Source organism: Nerophis lumbriciformis, linkage group LG22, assembly GCF_033978685.3.
Source record: "Nerophis lumbriciformis linkage group LG22, RoL_Nlum_v2.1, whole genome shotgun sequence".
Classification (NCBI taxonomy): Eukaryota; Metazoa; Chordata; class Actinopteri; order Syngnathiformes; family Syngnathidae; genus Nerophis; species Nerophis lumbriciformis.
In genome coordinates this window covers 35,642,030-35,666,628 of record NC_084569.2, presented here as the reverse complement: position 1 = coordinate 35,666,628, position 24,599 = coordinate 35,642,030, and the positions used below count along the sequence as shown (strand labels likewise).

The 24,599-nt window shown below is 38.4% G+C and overlaps 1 protein-coding gene across 1 annotated transcript in view; it reads right to left on the bottom strand.

The window, feature by feature from the left end:
- Positions 1 to 3,172: 3,172 nt before the first annotated feature.
- Positions 3,173 to 24,599, bottom strand: part of trpm4a (transient receptor potential cation channel, subfamily M, member 4a) — a 119,309-nt gene continuing 97,882 nt past the window's right edge. Inside the window, exons 23-29 of the mRNA XM_061973798.2 lie at positions 22,201 to 22,375; positions 16,004 to 16,169; positions 15,725 to 15,906; positions 12,608 to 12,740; positions 8,184 to 8,256; positions 3,649 to 3,742; positions 3,173 to 3,559 (exon numbers count right to left, since the gene is read on the bottom strand). Coding sequence (XP_061829782.1) covers positions 3,543 to 3,559; positions 3,649 to 3,742; positions 8,184 to 8,256; positions 12,608 to 12,740; positions 15,725 to 15,906; positions 16,004 to 16,169; positions 22,201 to 22,375 — 840 coding nt within the window. The 3' untranslated portion in view covers positions 3,173 to 3,542. The remainder of the gene's footprint in view (positions 3,560 to 3,648; positions 3,743 to 8,183; positions 8,257 to 12,607; positions 12,741 to 15,724; positions 15,907 to 16,003; positions 16,170 to 22,200; positions 22,376 to 24,599) is intronic.

Below are 24,599 nucleotides of genomic sequence, written 5' to 3'. Positions count from 1 at the left end.
CCCAATACGGAAAACCATCATAGAGAATGTCTCATTTGCACCCCCTGGTGGTGAAATCTATCAAAATGAGGGTGGTCCCACACAAAGAAGGGATTTTTCAAATTGAGTGTTTTTAAAAGTGCTCCCTCCCCCTCTGGGCAACATATGAAATAACAAGTGTGTGGAAAAATTTGAAGTGCTCCCCCTCTGGCCAACATATGTAATAACAAGTGTGTGACAGAAATTGAAATGCGCCCCCTTTTGGCCAAAATTGATTAAAACACAAAAAAATAAATATGTATATAGCGACATACTGTAATAACTTGAAGTAAATAATGAAGATTAAAAACCAATTACAAAAAAAAAAAAAAAAAAATTCAACTAAAAGCTTATGTTTTTATATTTGCATAGTATGTATACATGATTAATATTGTAAATAAAAATCTTGATATATCTATAAAGGGTGGGCCTTAAGAGATAAGCATTTTTCGGAGGTCTCAAGAAGGTAACACATACAAGAATGTATGTGTGTGTGTTCTTGTATTTCCAACGTTCTTGAGACAACAAGGAAAAGTAGCTTCCATATGAGGAGATGTGAACAAGTGAGGACCGAAATAATGGTCCCAATACGGAAAGCCATCATAGAGAATGTCTCATTTGCACCCCTGGTGGTGAAATCTATCAAAATGAGGGTGGTCCCACACAAAGAAGGGATTTTTCAAATTGACTGTTTTTAAAAGTGCTCCCTCCTACTCTGGGCAACATATGAAATAACAAGTGTGTGTCAGAAATTGAAATGCGCCCCTTTTGGCCAAAATTGATTAAAACACAAAAAAAAAAATATGTATATAGCGACATACTGTAATAACTTGAAGTAAATAATGAAGATTAAAAACCAATTACAAACCAAAAAAAACAAAAATTCAACTAAAAGCTTATGATTTTATATTTGTAAAGTATGTATACATTATTAATATTGTAAATACAAATCTTGATATATCTATAAAGGGTGGGCCTTAAGAGATAAGCATTTTTCGGAAATCTCAAGAAGGTAACAAATACAAGAATGTGTGTGTGTGTGTGTGTGTATTACCAACGTTCTTGAGACACCAACAAGGAAAAGTAGCTTCCATATGAGGAGATGTGAACAACTTAGGACCGAAATCATGGTCCCAATACGGAAAAACCATCATAGAGAATGTCTCATTTGCACCCCTGGTGGTGAAATCTATCAAAATGAGGGTGGTCCCACACAAAGAAGGGATTTTTCAAATTGACTGTTTTTAAAAGTGCTCCCTCCCCCTCTGGGCAACATATGAAATAACAAGTGTGTGGAAAAATCTGAAGTGCTCCCCCTCTGGCCAACATATGTAATAACAAGTGTGTGTCAGAAATTGAAATGCGCCCCCTTTGGCCAACATTGATTTAAAAAAATTTAATAAATATGTATATAGAAACATACTGTAATAACTTGAAGTAAATAATGAAGATTAAAAAACAATTACAAACAAAAAAAAAAGAAAAGAAAAATTCAACTAAAAGCTTACCTTTTTATATTTGCATAGTATGTATACGTTATTAATATTGTAAATAAAAATTTTGATATATCTATAAAGGGTGGGCCTTAAGAGATAAGCATTTTTCGGAGGTCTCAAGAAGGTAACAAATACAAGAATGTGTGTGTGTGTGTGTGTGTGTGTTCTTGTATTTTCACCCTTCTTGAGACATCAACAAGGAAAAGTAGCTTCCATATGAGGAGATGTGAACAAGTTAGGACCGAAATCATGGTCCCAATACGGAAAACCATCATAGAGAATGTCTCATTTGCACCCCTGGTGGTGAAATCTATCAAAATGAGGGTGGTCCCACACAAAGAAGGGATTTTTCAAATTGACTGTTTTTAAAAGTGCTCCCTCCCCCTCTGGGCAACATATGAAATAACAAGTGTGTGGAAAAATTTGAAGTGCTCCCCCTCTGGCCAACATATGTAATAACAAGTGTGTGTAAGAAATTGAAATGCGCCCCCTTTTGGCCAAAATTGATTAAAACACAAAAAAATAAATATGTATATAGCGACATACTGTAATAACTTGAAGTAAATAATGAAGATTAAAAACCAATTACAAGCAAAAAAATAATAAAAAATTCAACTAAAAGCTTACGTTTTTATATTTGCATAGCATGTATACATTATTAATATTGTAAATAAAAATCTTGATATATCTATAAAGGGTGGTCCTTAAGATATAAGCATTTTTCGGAGGTCTCAAGAAGGTAACAAATACAAGAATGTGTGTGTGTGTTCTTGTATTTCCACCCTTCTTGAGACATCAACAAGGAAAAGTAGCTTCCATATGAGGAGATGTGAACAAGTTAGGACCGAAATCATGGTCCCAATACGGAAAAACCATCATAGAGAATGTCTCATTTGCACCCCTGGTGGTGAAATCTATCAAAATGAGGGTGGTCCCACACAAAGAAGGGATTTTTCAAATTGACTGTTTTTAAAAGTGCACCCTCCCCCTCTGGTCAACATATGAAATAACAAGTGTGTGGAAAAATTTGAAGTGCTCCCCCTCTGGCCAACATATGTAATAACAAGTGTGTGTCAGAAATTGAAATGCGCCCCCTTTTGGCCAGAATTGATTAAAACACAAAAAAATAAATATGTATATAGCGACATACTGTAATAACTTGAAGTAAATAATGAAGATTAAAAACCAATTACAAGCAAAAAAAAAATAAAAAATTCAACTAAAAGCTTACGTTTTTATATTTGCATAGCATGTATATATTATTAGTAATGTAAATAAAAATCTTGATATATCTAGAAAGGGTGGTCCTTAAGAGATAAGCATTTTTCGGAGGTCTCAAGAAGGTAACAAATACAAGAATGTGTGTGTATGTGTGTGTTCTTGTATTACCAACGTTCTTGAGACATCGACAAGGAAAAGCACCTTCCATATGAGGACCGGTGAACAAGTTAGGACCAAAATCATGGTCCCAATACGGAAAACCATCATAGAGAATGTCTCATTTGCACCCCTGGTGGGGAAATCTATCAAAATGAGGGTGGTCCCACACAAAGGAGGGATTTTTCAAAATTGAGTGTTTTTAAAAGTGCTCCCTCCCCCTCTGAGCAACAAATGAAATAACAAGTGTGTGGAAAAATTTGAGGTGCTCCCTCTCTGGCCAACATATGTAATAACAAGTGTGTGTCAGAAATAGAAATGCGCCCCCTTTTGGCCAAAATTGATAAAAAAAAAAAAAATGTATATAGAGACATACTGTAATAACTTGAAGTAAATAATGAAGATTAAAAACCAATAAAAAAAAATTAAAAAAATTCAACTAAAAGCTTATGTTTTTATATTTGCATAGTATGTATACATTATTAATATTGTAAATAAAAATCTTGATATATCTATAAAGGGTGGTCCATTTTTCAGAGGTCTCAAGAGGGTAACAAATACAAGATTGTGTATGTGTGTGTGTGTGTGTGTGTGTGTGTGTGTGTGTGTGTGTGTGCTCGCACATATCTCTGTGAGGAGAGTTTAGGAAGTTCAGCTTGGAGACAGGTCTACACAAGAGAGGGAACAATGAAGCGGTAAGTATGCGTTCCCATAAAAAGGTGGACGTACACCTGACAAGGTGTGAAGGATCTTTTACCTCTTAAGACCGGAGGGGAGCGGTTGGCTTTGATGAGGTTACTCTGAGACATGGCCTCCATCATCCAGGAGAGAGAGTTGCAGCAGTACTCCATCTAGGAGAGAGGTGATAGAAACAATTAAAAATACATTTTTGTAAAAAATAAAGTACCTGCTTTAGAGTTAGGTACTTTTTTGCAGGATGAATAATTTTTTCCAAGCCCCGAGTCTTTTAGATACAGACACAGATATTTAACACTTCAGTCATTTGACTTAGGCAAGGGAAATTGTTCCACACAGTAGCTCAGTTTCAAACGATGGAAAGGGTAAGGATGGAAAGGATAATGCAGGAATAAGTAGACTAAACATGTAATATAACATATAAGTAATATTTACATAGTATATATATATATATACTGATATATTATATTCTATTATATTTTTATGTATCATATACAATATATAACAAATCCCAATTGCCATGTACAATAATATTACAGTATATGTAACAGTAATGAATATCCTGCAAGTGGCTTGTAAAAAGACCATGGCCAGGAGAGCCTAACTTTGAAGCTATGAATGAAAATCACAATGGACAAGAGAACAGCTTTTATTAATTATAAATTGGAGAAATGTACTTCATACTGGGAAAACTGGGTCAGTTATGTCACGCCCCCATCCATCCATCCATCCATCCATCTTCCTCCGCTTATCCGAGGTCGGGTCACGGGGGCAGCAGCCTAAGCAGGGAAGCCCGGACTTACCTCCCCCCAGCCACTTCGTCCAGCTCCTCCCGGGGGATCCCGAGGCGTTCCCAGGCCAGCCAGGAGAGATAGTCTTCCCAACGTGTCCTGGGTCTTCCCCGTGGCCTCCTACCGGTCGGACGTGCCCAAAACACCTCCCTAGGGAGGCGTTCGGGTGGCATCCTGACCAGATGCCCAAACCTCCTCATCTGGCTCCTCTCCATGTGGAGGAGCAGCGGATTTACTTTGAGCTCCCTCCGGATGACAGAGCTTCTCACCCTATCTCTAAGGGAGAGGAAACTCAGTTGGGCCGCTTGTACCCGTGATCTTGTTCTTTCGGTCATAACCCAAAGCTCATGACCATAGGTGAGGATGGGAACGTAGATCGACCGGCTCAGCTCCTTCTTCACCACAACGGATCGATTCAGCGTCCGCATTACTGAAGACTCCGCAACGATCCGCCTGTCGATCTCACGATCCACTCTTCCCTCACTCGTGAACAAGACTCCAAGGTACTTGAAAACCTCCACTTGGGGCAAGATCTCCTCCCCAACCCGGAGATGGCACTCCACCCTTTTCCGGGCGAGAACCATGGACTCGGACTTGGAGGTGCTGATTCCAATCCCAGTCGCTTCACACTCGGCTGCGAACCGATCCAGTGAGAGCTGAAGATCCTGGCCAGATGAAGCCATCAGGACCACATCATCTGCAAAAAGCAGAGACCTAATCCTGCAGCCATCAAACCAGATCCCCTCAACGCCTTGACTGCACCTACAAATTCTGTCCATAAAAGTTATGAACAGAATCGGTGACAAAGGGGAGCCTTGGCGGAGTCCAACCCTCACTGTAAACGGGTCCGACTTACTGCCGGCAATGCGGACCAAGCTCTGACACTGATCATACAGGGAGCGGACCGCCACAATCAGACAGTCCGATACCCCATACTCTCTGAGCACTCCCCACAGGACTTCCCAAGGGACACGGGCATGGGAAGCCCAGACTTCCCTCTCCCCAGCCACTTCGTCCAGCTCTTCCCGGGGGATCCAGAAGCGTTCCCAGGCCAGCCGGGAGACATAGTCTTCCCAACGTGTCCTGGGTCTTCCCCGTGGCCTCCTACCGGTCGGACGTGCCCTAAACACCTCCCTAGACAAAGGGCAGCTTTGGCGGAGTCCAACCCTCACTGGAAACGGGTCCGACTTGCCGCCGGCAATGCGGACCAAGCTCTGACACTGATCATACAGGGAGCGGACCGCCACAATCAGACAGTCCGATACCCCATACTCTCTGAGCACTCCCCACAGGACTTCCCGAGGGACACGGTCGAATGCCTTCTCCAAGTCCACAAAGCACATGTAGACTGGTTGGGCAAACTCCCATGCACCCTCAAGGACCCTGCCGAGAGTATAGAGCTGGTCCACAGTTCCACGACCAGGACGCCCCATAAGCCTGATTTTAATTTTCTCAAAGTAGTGACTGTTTAAAAAAAGATTACTCCCTATACGTTTATAGTTTTTTTTCCTATTTATTTATTCACTATCTGTTTGTTGTTGTTGTTGTTGTTATTATTACTATACATATTTATATATTTATTTATTTGTTAATATTATTACTTTGGTTTGTTTTTTATTTTTTGCTGTTTTTCTCTTTTTGGGGGGGTTTGGGGGGTGGCATCTTTGGGATATAAACAAAACTGATATTTTGACATTTAGGGCAGACAATAGATGTATGATGTATGCAAACATGACGTAATGGTGCTGGATGTCAATAAAAAAATGTTCAACATCATTGCAAAACAGGCCAGGTTGGGGAGCATTATATCATGAATGTGGAGGGAAATAAGTGTTTCCCTGGGCACATTATGCAAGTAGTATACACAAAAACCTCATTTAAATAGGGCGGTCTGCACCACTTTTTCACTTGTAATCAGTTGTAAACGCAGTCATAGTCAGTGTTGGGACTAACGCGTTACTAAATAGTAATCTAACGCGTTATTTTTTATATTCAGTAACTCAGTTACCGTTACTACATGATGCGTTACTGCGGTATTTTACGTTATTTTTTATGTAGTATTGGCTAGCAACTGAGAAGATCTGAGTGTGTTTTATTGCAGCGCTGCAGACGAGGCAACAAGGAAGAGGCGCGCTGTGTATGTGTGTATGTGACTGTGTGTGGGAGGGGGCGTGTCTGTGTTTACTAACAAGACATGGCGAAGCCCGAAGCCGAGTTTCTTAACATGGAGATATTCTCACTACTTTTCTTTTGTCGACCACAAAGAAAAGAACATTTTAGTTAAATGTAAGTTGTGTCTTGGATCAAAGATTGCATCCTAGCAATTCAAATCTGCTGAAACAGCTACAAAAGCAACATGCTGCGACGTAGCTAGTAAAGAGGGACACACTTCACCTCCTAAGCAACAGCGGCTGGATTTTAACGAGGCACTGCGCACTGAAGGTACACACACTCTGTCAATTCGCTTATATACTATTGCTCTTTCATTCTAGACTTCTAGAGTGTTTGATTATCACATCACTCTAAATTAGAGATGTCGATAAATGCTTTAAAATATAATATCGGGAATTATCGGTATCGGTTTTTTTGTGTGTTTTTTTTTAAATCAACATAAAAAACACAAGATGCACTTACAATTAGTGCACCAACCCAAAAAAAAACTCCCTCCCCCATTTACACTCATTCACACAAAAGGGTTGTTTCTTTCTGTTATTAATATTCTGGTTCCTACATTATATATCAATATATATCAATACAGTCTGCAAGGGATACAGTCCGTAAGCACACATGATTGTGCGTGCTGCTGGTCCACTAATAGTACTAACCTTTAACACTTAATTTTACTCATTTTCATTAATTACTAGTTTTTATGTAACTGTTTTTATATTGTTTTACTTTCTTTTTTTTTTCAAGAAAATGTTTTTAAAAAGGACCTTATCTTCACCATACTTGGTTGTCCAAATTAGGCATAATAATGTGTTAATTCCACGACTGTATATATCGGTATCGGTTGATATCGGTATCGGTTGATATAGCCATTATCGGACATCCCTACTCTAAATGTATAGACTATAAAGTTCACAAACATAAAGAGGGATGCTAGTGGGCCAGGCCAATCTTTCCTTATCTCTAAACTAAAACTGGGGAAATGTGTAGAGTGTTCTGGGCTTCAGACATGATTTTATTTCACAATTCCTTGAGAGAAAAAAACGCCTGGTTAGGCTTTGTGTATGTAGTGTGTGCCTTCCTTGGTTTACAGCTATGTTGTTATTATGCTGTTTGTTACTTATGTATGTTATGTTGCAGCTATTTCAAATAGTTTTGTCAATTTGTTCTGGCCTGAAACAAATTGGCCCTTTGAAACATATCTTTGTCTTTGTGTGTTGTATGTAGACCACATTGCTTAGCAGAGTTCAGTCAAGTTGATCAACAGATTGTATTATTCTCCAGTGCAATAACAGTACTGAAATGAAGGCTAAAAGGGCATTAAAGGGGGCCTTAAAAAAAATCAACAAAAAAAAATATATATAAGTAACTAAATAGTTACTTTTCACAGTAACGCATTACTTTTTGGTCTAAGTAACTGAGTTAGTAACTGAGTTAGTAACTGAGTTACTTTTGAAATAAAGTAACTAGTAACTGTAACTAGTTACTGGTTTTCAGTAACTAACCCAACACTGGTCATAGTAGATCCTAGTCCCACTTATACTAAACGCAACTTTATTTATTTACACATGCTGTTTAGCGTGCGGTATTTGGTTCCTAGTCTGAAGTGAATAAGTAAAAGAATTGATGCAGTACGGACCTCTGTCTCCAGTATCTGCAAACGCTGGTCCTGGTCACGATGTGCGACCATTTGCTTCAGCACACTGTCCACCCTGCAAACAAACACATCAAATTAATATTTGTCAAAAGTGTGAAACACAACATGAAACACTCTAAAACCAACAGTATATTTTATGCTAATATTTAGCATAAATGAATAGGGAAGGGCGATTCGGCATACTTGGTATCAATCCATGGTGTCAATCTAGTATCAACTAAATACAGGCCCAGTTTTGCCGATACCAATATCGCACTGCAAAAACTGAAATCTAAGCATACTTGCCAACCCTCCCGGATTTTCCGGGAGACTCCCGAAATTCAGCGCCTCTCCCGAAAACCTCCCGGGACAAATTTTCTCCCGAAAATCTCCCGAAATTCAGGCGGAGCTGGAAGCCACGCCCCCTCCAGCTCCATGCGGACTTGAGTGACGTCAGGTGCGCAACACCACGTAAATCGTTGGCCAACCAAAAAGTAACCCCAGTACGCTATAGCCAACATTCACCAGGAGATGGCAACAGACAAACATAGATAACTCTATTACATTCCTCCCCTTTTAGAAATGTATAGAAGTTACTCAAAATAAATAAACAACCCAACCAAAAAATGCAGCAGCTCAATTAAAAAACTGTACTTAAGGCACATTCTTTTTTTTTTTTTTTTTTAGTACTGAACTCTTAACCCTCATTTGTAAAAAAATAACATGCTTATTATACAAACAGTATTTGTACACCTTTAACACAGATTTTTATACTGTCTTCAGAGATTCAGTTTTTTTGATGGTACTCGAAACCTTTCTGGGTACCTGCGAAAGGGTGTTCAGCATGGTTGGAAAAATAGTGACAGAGAATAGAACAAGGATGGACAATTCAACCCTTAACTCAACAATGAGTAGATGAGTGTTATGTGTGTGTATATGTGTAAATAAATGAACACTGAAATTCAAGTATTTCTTTTATTTATATATATATATATATATATATATATATATATATATATATATATATATATATAATAAAATAAATATATATACAGCTAGAATTCACTGAAAGTCAAGTATTTCTTATGTATATATATATATATGTAATACTTGACTTGGTGAATTCTAGCTGTAAATATACTCCTTCCCTCTTAGCCCCGCCCCCAACCACACCCCCGCCCCCCACCTCCCGAAATCGGAGGTCTCAAGGTTGGCAAGTATGAATCTAAGTAAGATGAAATATCTCAAATAAGGGTGATATTTGCTTATTTTCTGTCTGATAAGATCATTCTTCTCACTAAGCAGATTTTATGTTAGAGTGTTTTACTTGTTTTAAGGGTTTTGCTCCTAAATGATCTCAGTAAGATATTACAGCTTGTTGCTGAGATTTGATGACCTATATTGAGTAAAACATGCTTGAAACTAGAATATCAACTGTTGCAAAGCTGTGTCATCAACACTCACAAGTATAAAACTACTTTTTTAAAGTAATCATTTCTTATTTCAAGCATGAAATTAAAAAAAATCATGACTTTGACACAATTGTGTCTCATAATTAAAACAGATTACAGCCAAATAAACTTTGCTGTTTTATTTTCAATGAAACAATAGAAAATAGGTACTCATATAGTAGTACAGTTGGCACAGTACAGTAAACTGACAGTTAATATTTAAACATTTGACATTTCTAACAATTTTGAACAGAAATAGTTCATGCACATTCAGATAAATTCTTCCAAATTACAATTAAAAAAATGTTTGGCCGGGGGCCGGGCTGTATATATGCGCACTAATTGACTGAAAGAGCACGCACTTGGCGCGATGATGTCATGTTATCGATGGAAAAATGCATTTTTAGACAATATGATTTGCCTGAGCGGCTAGGAGACCCCGAGAGTAACAAGCGGTTGCCTTGTTGCCTTTCCATTAAGAACAATAAATTAGTTTTTAGTATAAGTTTGCTGGTTTCAAGAAATGCAATGCCGAGCGCATATCATTATGTCAAGATAATGGCACTAGCATTTACTTCATTTAAGAATATTTTTCAACATATTGAGCAAAAAGGTCTCTTTTTTTTCTACCAAGAAAAGTGAATTATTAATGAGAATATATTTATTGTAAGGTATTTTGGGGTTCATTGAAGTGAGCTAATTTTACTTGTTTTAGAAAGTCTTGACAAGCCAAATTTTCTTGTTCTATTGGCAGATAATTTTGCTTAGTTCAAATAAAATACCCCTCATTTTTGTATTTTTTTTCTTGTTTTTGAACACTGACTGAATATTTGTTCTTGCAATTTTTTCAAGATCGTTGAATGATTTTGTGGTTTTGCCTCTAACTTTTTGATCGTGATCGCAATCAAGATAATGAAACATGACGAAGATTTTTTTAAATATGTTTTTGTGAACAAACGAACAAAGTATGCTGTAAATACAGCGATATAAGACAATGTGACGATAACAACAAAATAATACAGTTATAGTGGTCCCCCCGCTTTCTGTATGATTTGGCCTGACAAAAACTTTCGCTTTGTTTGAATTGAGCATGACTGCAAAAAAAAAAAAGCCACCACGGGGCCAAAGAAAGTTGAAAGTGCCAGCACTTTTAAAAAGAAAGTGACAAACACTGTTTAATACAAGAAAGAACTCGCAGCAATGTACGACCCTCCACTTTTCTACATAGCTCATAGCGTTTCCCACTGATTGCCAAGCTACACTATATTGCCAAAAGTATTTGGCCACCCATCCAAATGATGAGAATCAGGTGTTCTAATCACTTGGCCCGGTGTATCAAATCAAGCACTTAGGCATGGAGACTGTTTCGACAAATATTTGTGAAAGAATGGGCCGCTCTCAGTGATTTCCAGCGTGCAACTGTCATAGGATGCTCCCTGTGCAACAAATCCAGTCGTGAAATTTCCTCACTCCTAAATATTCCAAAGTCAACTTTATAATAAGAAAAGTGACGAGTTTGGGAACAACAGCAACTCATCCACCAAGTGGTAGGCCACGTAAACTGACAGAGAGGGGTCAGCGCATGCTAGTGCAAAGACTTTCTGCACAGTCAGTTGCTACAGAGCTCCAAACGTCATGTGACCTTCCAATTAGCCCACGTACAGTACGCAGAGAGCTTCATGGAATGGGTTTCCATGAATGGGAGAAGTACAGAGCGCCAATAAACCTTAAAGGCACTGCAATTGCGTGCCGGCCCAGTCACATAATATCTACGGCTTTTCACACACACACAAGTAAATGCAAGCATACTTGGTCAACAGCCATACAGGTCACACTGAGGGTGGCCGTATAAACAACTTTAACACTGTTACAAATACGCTGTATCGATCCGTTGTGGTGAAGAAGGAGCTGAGCCGGAAGGCAAAGCTCTCAATTTACCGGTCGATCTACATTCCCATCCTCACCTATGGTCACGAGCTTTGGGTTATGACCGAAAGGACAAGATCACGGGTACAAGCGGCCGAAATGAGTTTTTTCCGCCGGGTGGCGGGGCTCTCCCTTAAAGATAGGGTGAGAAGCTCTGTCATCCGGGGGGAACTCAAAGTAAAGCCCTGCTCCTCCACATCGAGAGGAGCCAGATGATGTGGTTCAGGCATCTGGTCAGGATGTCACCCGAACGCCTCCCCAGGAAGGTGTTTCGGGCACGTCCGACCGGTAGGAGGCCACTGGGAAGACCCAGGACACGTTGGGAAGACTATATATCCCGGCTAGCCTGGGAACGCCTCGGGATCCCCCGGGAAGAGCTGGAAGAAGTGGCTGGGGAGAGGGAAGTCTGGGCTTCCCTGCTTAGGCTGCTGCCCCCGCGGCCCGACCTCGGATAAGCGGAAGAAGATGGATGGATGGATGGATGGATGGACAAATACGCGCCACACTGTGAACCCACACCAAAGAAGAATGACAAACACATTTCTGGAGAACATCCGCACCGTAACGCAACATAAACACAACAGAACAAATACCCAGAAGCCCTTGCAGCACTAACTCTTCCGGGATGCCGTAAGAACCTTATTATGCCTAAATTAAATTAATTTAGGCATAATAATGTGTTAATTCCACGACTGTATGTATCGGAATCGGTAATTAAGAGTTGGACAATATCGGCAAAAAAGCCATTATCAGACATCTCGAGTTATACTAAATAAATATCAGGAGAAAATACGCTATCTCTCTCCCTATGTGCCTCCAGGCCTATTAGATAACGAGCTGGTCAATTACAGACTGATTTATCTAAAAACATATCTTCATCAAATCGGAAATATCTCAGACTTTTTTCCTGTCTTTTGTCGCTTTCCATGTTGAAAGGTTGCCACACACACGTCTTGACCCCTATCCACGAGGTTGCCACAAATAATGACATCTATGTTTATTGAATAGGATATTGGATGATATCAATAAATCAAAAACAAGAGTACTCACTTGAAAGATGTACGCTTGAGGCGTTCCGTGTCACTATCCCTATGCCGCTTGTTCTCAGCCGAGAGGAGGTTTTCTTTCTGGATGGCCTCCCACATGTTGATCTGGCTGGCTTTGATGTCCGGCAGCTCCAAAACTGACAACAGAGACAACAGTCATTGAAGCATCTAACATTGTTCTTTTTGAGGTGCCATGTCTTACACTGCAAAAAGTCAGTGTTCAAAAAAAAGAAAAAAAAAATTACAAAAAATGAGGGGTATTTTATTTGAACTAAGCAAAATTATCTGCCAATAGAACAAGAAAATTTGGCTTGTCAAGACTTTCCAAAACAAGTCAAATTAGCTAACCTCAATGAACCCCAAAATACCTTAAAATAAGTATTTTCTCACTAATAACAAGTGCACTTTTCGTGGTAGAAAAAACATCTTTTTTCTCAATATGTTGAAAAATATTCTTAAAAAATATTCTTAAATTAAGTAGCGCTCGGCATTAAATTTCTTGCATTTTCCCATCGAAAACATGACATCATCGCGCCAAGTGCGTGCTCTTTCAGTCAATTAGTGCGCAAGGAATAAAATATATATATATATATATATATATATATATATATATATATACATATATATATATATATATATATATATATATATATATATTGTGGGGGGGCGTGGCCTGCAGACCTGCAGCGGAGCGGGGTGTGCCAGGGCCGGCTTCGAGATTAGCAACAGATGCGTAGATGGCACACCTGGGCCGGTTTATCTAATCACCGGTCGCTCTGTTAAAGAGCAGCAGCCGGGAAGGAGAGGCGTTGTCGATGATGGAGAACGAGTACGAGCACGAGCATGAGAGAGAGCAAGGACTGACACGTAACACAATGACTGAAAAGGAACATTAATTGAAAAATAAATTATTGTTCAGAACTATGAATGAAGCTGTCATGTATTCCACAAATATATATATATATATATATATATATATATATATATACAAACCCCGTTTCCATATAGATGTAAATATAAACGGAATACAATGATTTGCAAATCATTTTCAACCCATATTCAGTTGAATATGCTACAAAGACAACATATTTGATGTTCAAACTCATAAACATTTTTTTTTTTCTGCAAATAATCATTAACTTTAGAATTTGATGCCAGCAACACGTGACAAAGAAGTTGGGAAAGGTGGCAATAAATACTGATAAAGTTGAGGAATGCTCATCAAACACTTATTTGGAACATCCCACAGGTGAACAGGCAAATTGGGAACAGGTGGGTGCCATGATTGGGTATAAAAGTAGATTCCATGAAATGCTCAGTCATTCACAAACAAGGATGGGGCGAGGGTCACCACTTTGTCAACAAATGCGTGAGCAAATTGTTGAACAGTTTAAGAAAAACCTTTCTCAACCAGCTATTGCAAGGAATTCAGGGATTTCACCATCTACGGTCCGTAATATCATCAAAGGGCTCAGAGAATCTGGATAAATCACTGCATGTAAGCAGCTAAGCTCATGACCTTCGATTCCTCAGGCTGTACTGCATCAACAAGCGACATCAGTGTGTAAAAGATATCACCACATGGGCTCAGGAACACTTCAGAAACCCACTGTCAGTAACTACAGTTGGTCGCTACATCTGTAAGTGCAAGTTAAAACTCTCCTATGCAAGGTGAAAACCGTTTATCAACAACACCCAGAAACGCCGTCGGCTTCGCTGGGCCTGAGCACATCTAAGATGGACTGATACAAAGTGGAAAAGTGTTCTGTGGTCTGACGAGTCCACATTTCAAATTGTTTTTGGAAACTGTGGACGTCGTGTCCTCCGGACCAAAGAGGAAAAGAACCATCCGGATTGTTATAGGCGCAAAGCTGAAAAGCCAGCATCTGTGATGGTATGGGGGTGTATTAGTGCCCAAGACATGGGTAACTTACACATCTGTGAAGGCACCATTAATGCTGAAAGGTACATACAGGTTTTGGAGCAACATATGTTGCCATCCAAGCAACGTTACCATGGACGCCCCTGCTTATTTCAGCAAGACAATGCCAAGCCACGTGTTACATCAACGTGGCTTTATAGTAAAAGAGTGCGGGTACTAGACTGGCCTGCCTGTAGTCCAGACCTGTCTCCCATTGAAAATGTGTGGCCCATTATGAAGCCTAAAATAGCACAACAGAGACCCCCGGACTGTTGAACAACTTAAGCTGTACATCAAGCAAGAATGGGAAAGAATTCCACCTGAGAAGCTTAAAAAATGTGTCTCCTCAGTTCCCAAACGTTTACTGAGTGTTGTTAAAAGGAAAGGCCATGTAACACAGTGGTGAACATGCCCTTTCCCAACTACTTTGTCACGTGTTGCAGCCATGAAATTCTAAGTTAATTATTATTTGCAAAAAAATAATTAAGTTTATGAGTTTGAACATCAAATATCTTGTCTTTGTAGTGCATTCAACTGAATATGGGTTGAAAAGGATTTGCAAATCATTGTATTCCGTTTATATTTACATCTAACACAATTTCCCAACTCATATGGAAACGGGGTTTTTATATATATATATATATATATATATATATATATATATATATATTTACAGCCTGGGCCCCGACCAAATTTGTTTGATTGTAATTTTGAAGAATTTATCTGAATGTGCATGAACTATTTCTGTTCAAAATTGTTAGAAATGTTAAATGTTTAAATATTAACTGTCAGTTTACTGTACTGTGCCAACTGTACTACTATATGAGTATTTATGTTCTATTGTTTCATTGAAAATAAAACAGCAAAGTCCATTCGGCTGTCATCTGTTTTAACTATGAGACACAATTGTGTCAAAGTCAGGATTTTTTATTTCAAGCTTGAAGTAAGAAATGATTACTTTAAAAAAGTAGTTTTATACTTGTGAGTGTTGATGACACAGCTTTGCAACAGTTGATATTCTAGTTTTAAGCATGTTTTACTCAAAATAGGTCATCAATTCTCAGCAACAAGCTGTAATATCTTACTGAGATCATTTAGGACCAAAACACTTAAAACAAGTAAAACAACGACTACGACTGGTTGTCAGGTTCCGTTGTATTAACTACTCATTTTTGTTTTGGTGAGTAGTGCTGCTCTCACCAAAGTGTTTTGTCTTTTCCGAGGGTATATGGCGGACGCATCTCTTGATAAAAAGAATAATATGTGAAATGATGATGAATGGCGGCGCCATGGAAGGCCTGGAGTGGTATTCCACGATCAGGTTGTAGCGTTGGAATTTCCAGTAGATGTCACTGCGCTCCTGAACTTCGTTGAAGGTGAAACTGCGGGCGGGAAGCACAAAATCCTAATTTTTTTTGGTTTCTCGTGTCAGCGGGATTCACTCACAAAGGCAGCTGAAAGGAATGATTTTGAGCACACCTGAACATGGCGATGAGGAGATTGATTAGCAGTATGTTGGTAACCAGCAGGTAGATGACCAGAAGGACGATAACCAGCCAGTTGACATCGGCGTTTGTGCAAGGCTCCTGTCCCGCTTCGATTAGCGTCACATTGTTGGTACAGCTCTTGTCCCCAATCAAATCAGCTGCATGGAAAAGTGAAGTGAAGCGAATTATATTTATATAGCGCTTTTCTCTTGTGACTCAAAGCGCTTTTACATCGTGAAACCCAATATCTAAGTTATGATTAAACCACGCTGCAAAAACTGAAATCTAAGTAAGATTAAAGGCCTACTGAAACCCACTACTACCGACCACGCAGTCTGATAGTTTATATATCAATGATGAAATCTTAACATTGCAACACATGCCAATACGGCCGGGTTAGCTTACTAAAGTGCAATTTTAAATTTTGCGCGGAATATCCTGCTGAAAACGTCTCGGTATGATGACGTCAGCCCGTGACGTCACGGATTGTAGAGGACATTTTGGGACAGCATGGTGGCCAGTAGAGATGCGCGGATAGGCAATTATTTCATCCGCAACCGCATCAGAAAGTCGTCAACCATCCGCCATCCACCCGATCTAACATTTGATCAGAACCGCACCCGCCCGCCATCCGCCCGCACCCGCCCGTTGTTTTATATCTAATATAGACGATGCAAGGCATTAGTGAGGTTATAAAGCTTTTGCCTGTTAAAGAAAGGAGATTGATCCAATGCAGTGCAGACATTCGCGTGCCACGCTGTCACGACCCAGACGCACACCAGTGCGCAATCATATGGGAGCCGCGCTGAGCGCACCTCCAAGCGCGTCTCGCTGCCGGCGACGGCCGGGTATGGGCCCAACGCTCCAGCGCCATCCATTTTCAGGGCTAGTTGATTCGGCAGGTGGGTTGTTACACACTCCTTAGCGGGTTCCGACGTCCATGGCCACCGTCCTGCTGTCTATATCAACCAGGGTGAGCCCCACCCCTTTCGTGAGCGCACTGCGCGCGGAGTGACCCCTGTTACGCGCCCCCGGCAACAGGGGTGGCGGGCAGGTAAGCTGCGCGGGCGGAGCGCGCGGAGTGACCCCTGTTACGAGCCCCCGGCCACGGGGTTGGCGGGCAGGTAAGCTGCTTACCTGCTGCGCGTGACGCCGGCCGCGGCGAAGGCGGACGAGGCGGGGTGTCGGTGCGGTGGGCGCGGTGGTGACCCTGGACGTGCGTCGGGCCCTTCTCGCGGATCGCCTCAGCTACGGCTCCCGGTGGGGCCCTCTCGGGGGAAGGGGCCTCGGTCCCGGACCCCGGCGAGGCGTCGGGGGCCTTCTCCGCTCCGTAAAAGTGTCCATCTCTTTTTTTTTTTTTCTTCTGTTGTGGCATATGCTGCAGGTGCCTGCTCGTTTTTCGTATGTGGGTAACAACATTTAACTATGTATATATATTTCCGAATTGGTTTAACTGCCACCCGCCTGAATCTATTTAAAATCTAATTTTTTTTTATTTCAACCGCCCGACCCGACCCGACCCGCGGATAAAATCTAATTTTTTTAAATTTCATCCGCCCGATCCGCGGATAATCCGCGGACTCCGCGGTTGTGCCCGCAAACCGCGCATCTCTAGTGGCCAGCTATTAAGTTGTCTGTTTTCATCGCAAAATTCCACAGTATTCTGGACATCTGTGTTGGTGAATCTTTTGCAATTTGTTCAATGAACAATGGAGACAGCAAAGAAGAAAGCTGTAGGTGGGAAGCGGTGTATTGCGGCCGACTGCAGCCACACAAACACAGCCGGTGTTTCATTGTTTACATTCCCGGCAAGATGACAGTCAAGCTTTACCATTGGCCTGTGGAGAACTGGGACCACAGAGACTCTTACCAGGAGGACTTTGAGTTGGATACGCAGACGCGGTACCGTGAGTACGCATGCAGCTGCGGCTTCAAAACATTTGATCGCTTGCCCGTACGTGCGTGCCGCTATGTGCATGTCACGTACGTAACTTTGGGGACTTTGGGGAAATATATGTGCTGTATGAACTTTGGGGAGGTGAACGGTACTTTGGGCTGTGGGATTGAGTGTGTTGTGCAGGTGTTTGAGTTGTATTGGCGGGTTATATGGACGGGAGGGGGGAGGTGTTTGTTATGCGGGATTAATTTGTGGCATATTAAATATAAGCCTGGTTGTGTTGTGGCTAATAGAGTATATATATGTCTTGTGTTTATTTCCTGTTTTAGTCATTCCCAGCTGAATATCAGGTCCCACCCGCCTCTCACAGCATCTTCCCTATCCGAATCGCTCCCACTGCCCTCTAGTCCTTCACTCTCACTTTCCTCATCCACAAATCTTTCATCCTCGCTCAAATTAATGGGGAAATCGTCGCTTTCTCGGTCCGAATCGCTCTCGCTGCTGGTGGCCATGATTGTAAACAATGTGCAGATGTGAGGAGCTCCACAACCTGTGACGTCACGCTACTCGTCTGCTACTTCCGGTACAGGCAAGGCTTTTTTATCAGCGACCAAAAGTTGCGAACTTTATCGTCGATGTTCTCTACTAAATCCTTTCAGCAAAAATATGGCAATATCACGAAATGATCAAGTATGACACATGGAATGGACCTGCTATCCCCGTTTAAATAAGAAAATCGCATTTCAGTAGGCCTTTAAATATCTCAAATAAGGGTGATATTTGCTTATTTTCTGTCTGATAAGATCATCCTTCTCACTACGCAGATTTCAGCACCATGGACAGAGGCGGTGACCTTTGCTCCTGCAGGCGCGCTGATCACACTCTCTCTCCACAAATGCGTATTATTATTAGTAGAGATGTCCGATAATATCGGCCGATAAATGCGTTAAAATGTAATATCAGAAATGATCGGTATCGTTTTTTTTATTATCGGTATCAGGTTTTTTTTAGGTTTTTTTATTTATTTATTTAATTTTTTAGTTTTTTAATTAAATCAACATAAAAAACACAATATACACTTACAATTAGTGCACCAACCCAAAAAAACCTCCCTCCCCCATTTACACTCATTCACACAAAAGGGTTGTTTCTTTCTGTTATTAATATTCTGCTTCCTACATTATATATCAATATATATCAATACAGTCTGCAAGGGATACAGTCCGTAAGCACACATAAGCTGGTTCACTAATAGTACTAACCTTTAACAGTTAATTTTACTCATTTTCATTCATTACTAGTTTCTATGTAACTGTTTTTATATTGTTTTACTTTCTTTTTTATTCAAGAAAATGTTTTTAATTTATTTATCTTATTTTATTTTATAACATTTTTTTAAAAGTACCTTATCTTCACCATACCTGGTTGTCCAAATTAGGCATAATAATGTGTTAATTCCACGACTGTATATATCAGTTGATATGGGTATCGGTTGATATCGGTATCGGTAATTAAAGAGTTGGACAATATCGGAATATCTGCAAAAAGCCATTATCAGACATCCCTAATTATTAGGGCTGCAACAACTAATCGATTAAATCGATTAAAATCGATTATAAAAATAGTTGGCGATTAATTTAGGCATCGATTCGTTGGATCTATGCTATGCGCATGCGCAGAGGCTACTTTTATTTTTTTTAAATTTCTTTATTTAAAAATTATTTTTTTTATAAACCTTTATTTATAAACTGCAACATTTACAAACAGCTGAGAAACAATAATCAAAATAAGTACGGTGCCAGTATGCTGGGTTTTTTCCCAATAAAATACTGGAAAGGATAGAAATGTAGTTTGTCTCTTTTATCCGATTATTAATCGATTAATCGAAGTAATAATCGACAGATTAATCGATTATCAAATGACTTGTTAGTTGCAGCCCTAATTATTATATCATATTAGTATTCATTTTAGGCCTTTTTGCACATTTTATGCAATGCCAATAGTCAAAAGGTCACAGCTGGACCATGTCAACACTGTTTATAGAATTCCATAGCAATATTGAGTTATTGTAAGTTATAATCTGAGCAAATTGAACCCAGATAAATGTGATAAAATGTAGTTCAGAGGAAACTGGATGTTATTAGTTAAAGTTTAACTATGGAAAAGTAGTGGAATTCAAAAAGTGTTTACTTCTTTCCATTACCTTTTTGAGATATGTTTACTAAATTGTATTTTCTTAATTTAATGTTATTGCCTTTATTTCGTGAAATAACAATAATATTGCCATTAAGCACAATATTGTTTCCTGGAGCTATGTATGTACTAGGGATGTCCGATAATGGCTTTTTGCCGATATCCGATATTCCGATATTGTCCAACTCTTTAATTACCGATACCTATATCAACCGATACCGATATCAACCGATATATGCAGTTGTGGAATTAACACATTATTATGCCTAATTTGGACAACCAGGTATGGTGAAGATAAGGTACTTTTAAAAAAAAATTATAAAATAAAATAAGATAAATAAATTAAAAAAAAATTATTGAATAAAAAAAGAAAGTAAAACAATATAAAAACAGTTCCATAGAAACTAGTAATGAATGAAAATGAGTCAAATTAAGTGTTAAAGGTTAGTACTATTAGTGGACCAGCAGCACGCACAATCATGTGTGCTTAAGGACTGTATCCCTTGCAGACTGTATTGATATATATTGATATATAATGTAGGAACCAGAATATTAATAACAGAAAGAAACAACCCTTTTGTGTGAATGAGTGTAAATGGGGGAGGGAGGTTTTTTGGGTTGGTGCACTAATTGTAAGTGTATCTTGTGTTTTTTATGTTGATTTAATTAAAAAAATTAAAAAAACATAAAAAATAAAAATAAAAAAACCATACCGATAATAAAAAAAACGATACTGATAATTTCCGATATTACATTTTAACGCATTTATCGGCCGGTAATATCGGCAGGCCGATATTATCGGACATCTCTAGTATGTACAGTATATTATCTACTACATGTATAATATGGAACTGACTATAAAATTGCATCAAGGGTTGGAATTGGGGGTTAAATCACCAAAAATGATTCCCGGGCGCAGCCACCGCTACTGCTCAGTGCTCCCCCTCACCTCCCAGGGGGTGATCAAGGGTGATGGGTCAAATGCAGAGAATAATTTTGCCACACCTAGTGTGTGTGTGACAATCATTGGTACTTTAACTTTTTAACTTTAAAACACTCAATAAAATGAACTGAATGTGATTCCCTACCTCTCAGATTATTGTGCCATAGGAAAAAGAAATGATTTAACCACAGTGTGTCGCTACTACAATTTGGGTAAATATACGATTTTTAGATGCTTCGCAACGTCAATAATCGATAAAGGATTTATTTATTGTAAATAAAGTAATGCAGGGCAGTGTAATGTATTACTTATGTTCCAGTTTTGCACTGTTAGAATAATTGTTTCTAAATTATCACAAAAACTTTGTGTTACATTGAGGGTCTGGTGAGAAGACAAAAGCTGTCTTTGAAACCTACCAAGAGTAAGGCTCGTAAAACTCCACTGTGTAAGGGGAAAAACAAGATGAAGGTGTTCCTGTTTTCTTTCTTGTATGGTAATCAACAGAAAGATATTGTTCTAACCCAAGGACTTCAAAGCGGAGAGAAGACAGGATCTGCCCAATTTCCAGACGACCTCTTTTTGAACCTCCTTTTTGAACTGTTTTACGAACGTCTTTTTGAACTATTTTATGGACCTCTTTTGGAACTATTTTACAACCTCTTTTGGAACTATTTTACAACCTCTTTTTGAATTGTGAATTGTTTACGACCTTTTCTGTGAACTTTTTGCGACCTTTGTCCTTTAGAAACAGGGTCCAAAATAAAATATGGAGGCGTGCAATCTTTTGGCAGAGCGTGCTGAGATACTGTACAAGGGTACAGTGTACAGACAACTCTCCTCAATATTGAGTCCTAACTGAATTCTGTCTTTGTTTAATTCTTTGCCTCTTGTCTTGTTTAATAGATGTCATCAGTGTTTGAACCTGACATGCACACATTTCCATTAATGTAATAAATGTGATTGGAATCAAGTTAATTGTATCTTTTTACAAATGCCCCATTTTTAAAAGTATGCAAGTGATAGACGATTACTTAGTGAAACGAAAAGAAATGTAAAACTGCATCAACATACATAAATTAAAGATGCATTAATAATTTATTTTTAATCAAATCGTAGCTCCTTAATCGTAATTGCGATCGAATCGTGAGTCACTCACCATCCACTTCTTGTACGTCAATGAGTCCGAATATATATAGGTAGGGTCTGTAGAAGACCCGACGAAATATCCAGTTGGGACGTGGATCGTATGAGTAGAGGAGCGCCTGGTTGGCCACTCCGTAGGCGATGACCCACACAGTCAGGAAAAAGAGGAAGAAGAAAATGTCTTTCATCTGAAGGAAGCAAACAAATTATTGTTTGGATTTGCTCTGGTGTCAAATTTAAACTCATTTTGTAAGTGTCTGTCTTAGTTAAATTAGCCTACTATCAAAATGACTTTAAAAGTCTTATATAGGTGTTATAATGAAGACAACACATGATGTAAGTGTCTATATTACTTCTATTAGCCTACTATCAAAATGACTTTAAAAGTCTTATATAGGTGTTATAATGAAGACAACACATGATGTAAGTGTCTATATTACTTATATTAGCCTACTATCAAAATGACTTTAAAAGTCTTATATAAGTGTTATAATGAAGGCAACACATGATGTAAATGTCTATATTAGCCTACTAACACAATTACTTTAAAAGTCTTATATAGGTGTTATAATGAAGACAACACATGATGTAAGTGTCTATGTTAGTTATATTAGCTTATTATCAAAATGACTTTGAAAGTCTAATATAAGTGTTATAATGAAGACAACACATGATGTAAGTGTCTATATTAGCCTACTATCAAAATGACTTTAAAAGTCTTATATAGGTGTTATAATGAAAACAACACATGATGTAAGTGTCTATATTAGTTATATTAGCCTACTATCAAAATTACTTTAAAATTCTATATACGTGTTATAATGAAGGCAACACATGATGTAAGTGTCTATGTTGTATTAGCCTACTATCAAAATGACTTTAATAGTCTTATATAGGTGTTGTAATGAAGACAACACATGATGTTAGTGTCTATATCAGCTATATTAGCCTACTATCAAAATTACTTTAAGTCTTATATAAGTGTTATAATGAAGACAACACATTATGTAAGTGTCTATATTACCCTACTATCAAAATGACTTTAAAAGTCTTATATAGGTGTTATAATGAAGACAACACATGATGTAAGTGTCTATATTAGTTATATTAGCTTATTATCAAAATGACTTTGAAAGTCTAATATAAGTGTTATAATGAAGACAACACATGATGTAAGTGTCTATATTAGCCTACTATCAAAATGACTTTAAAAGTCTTATATAGGTGTTATAATGAAGACAACACATGATATAAGTGTCTATATTAGTTATATTAGTCTAATATCAAAATGACTTTAAAAGTCTTATTACTCTTATATAAGTGTTATAATGAAGACAACACATGATGTAAGTGTCTATATTAGCTATATTAGCCTACTAACAAAATGACTTTAAAAGTCTAATATAAGTGTTATAATGAAGACAACACATTATGTAAGTGTCTATATTAGCCTACTATCAAAATGACTTTAAAAGTCTTAAATATGTGTTATAATGAAGACAACACATGATGTAAGTGTCTGTTATATTAGCCTACTATCAAAATGACTTTAAAAGTCTTATATAGGTGTTATAATGAAGACAACACATGATGTAAGTGTCTATATTAGTTATAGTAGCCTACTATCAAAATGACTTTAAAAGTCTTATATAGGTCTTATAATGAAGACAACACATGATGTAAGTGTCTATATTAGCCTACTATCAAAATGACTTTAAAAGTCTTAAATATGTGTTATAATGAAGACAACACATGATGTAAGTGTCTATATTAGCTATATTAGCCTACTATCAAAATTACTTTAAAAGTCTAATATAAGTGTTATAATGAAGACAACACATTATGTAAGTGTCTATATTAGCCTACTATCAAAATGACTTTAAAAGTCTTAAATATGTGTTATAATGAAGACAACACATGATGTAAGTGTCTGTTATATTAGCCTACTATCAAAATGACTTTAAAAGTCTTATATAGGTGTTATAATGAAGACAACACATGATGTAAGTGTCTATATTAGTTATAGTAGCCTACTATCAAAATGACTTTAAAAGTCTTATATAGGTGTTATAATGAAGACAACACATGATGTAAGTGTCTATATTAGCCTACTATCAAAATGACTTTAAAAGTCTTAAATATGTGTTATAATGAAGACAACATATGATGTAAGTGTCTATATTAGCTATATTCGCCTACTATCAAAATGACTTTAAAAGTCTTATATAAGTGTTATAATGAAGACAACACATGATGTAAGTGTCTATATTAGTTATAGTAGCCTACTATCAAAATGACTTTAAAAGTCTTATATAGGTGTAGTAATGAAGACAACACATGATGTTAGTGTCTATATCAGCCTACTATCAAAATGACTTTAAAAGTCTTATATAGGTGTTATAATGAAGACAA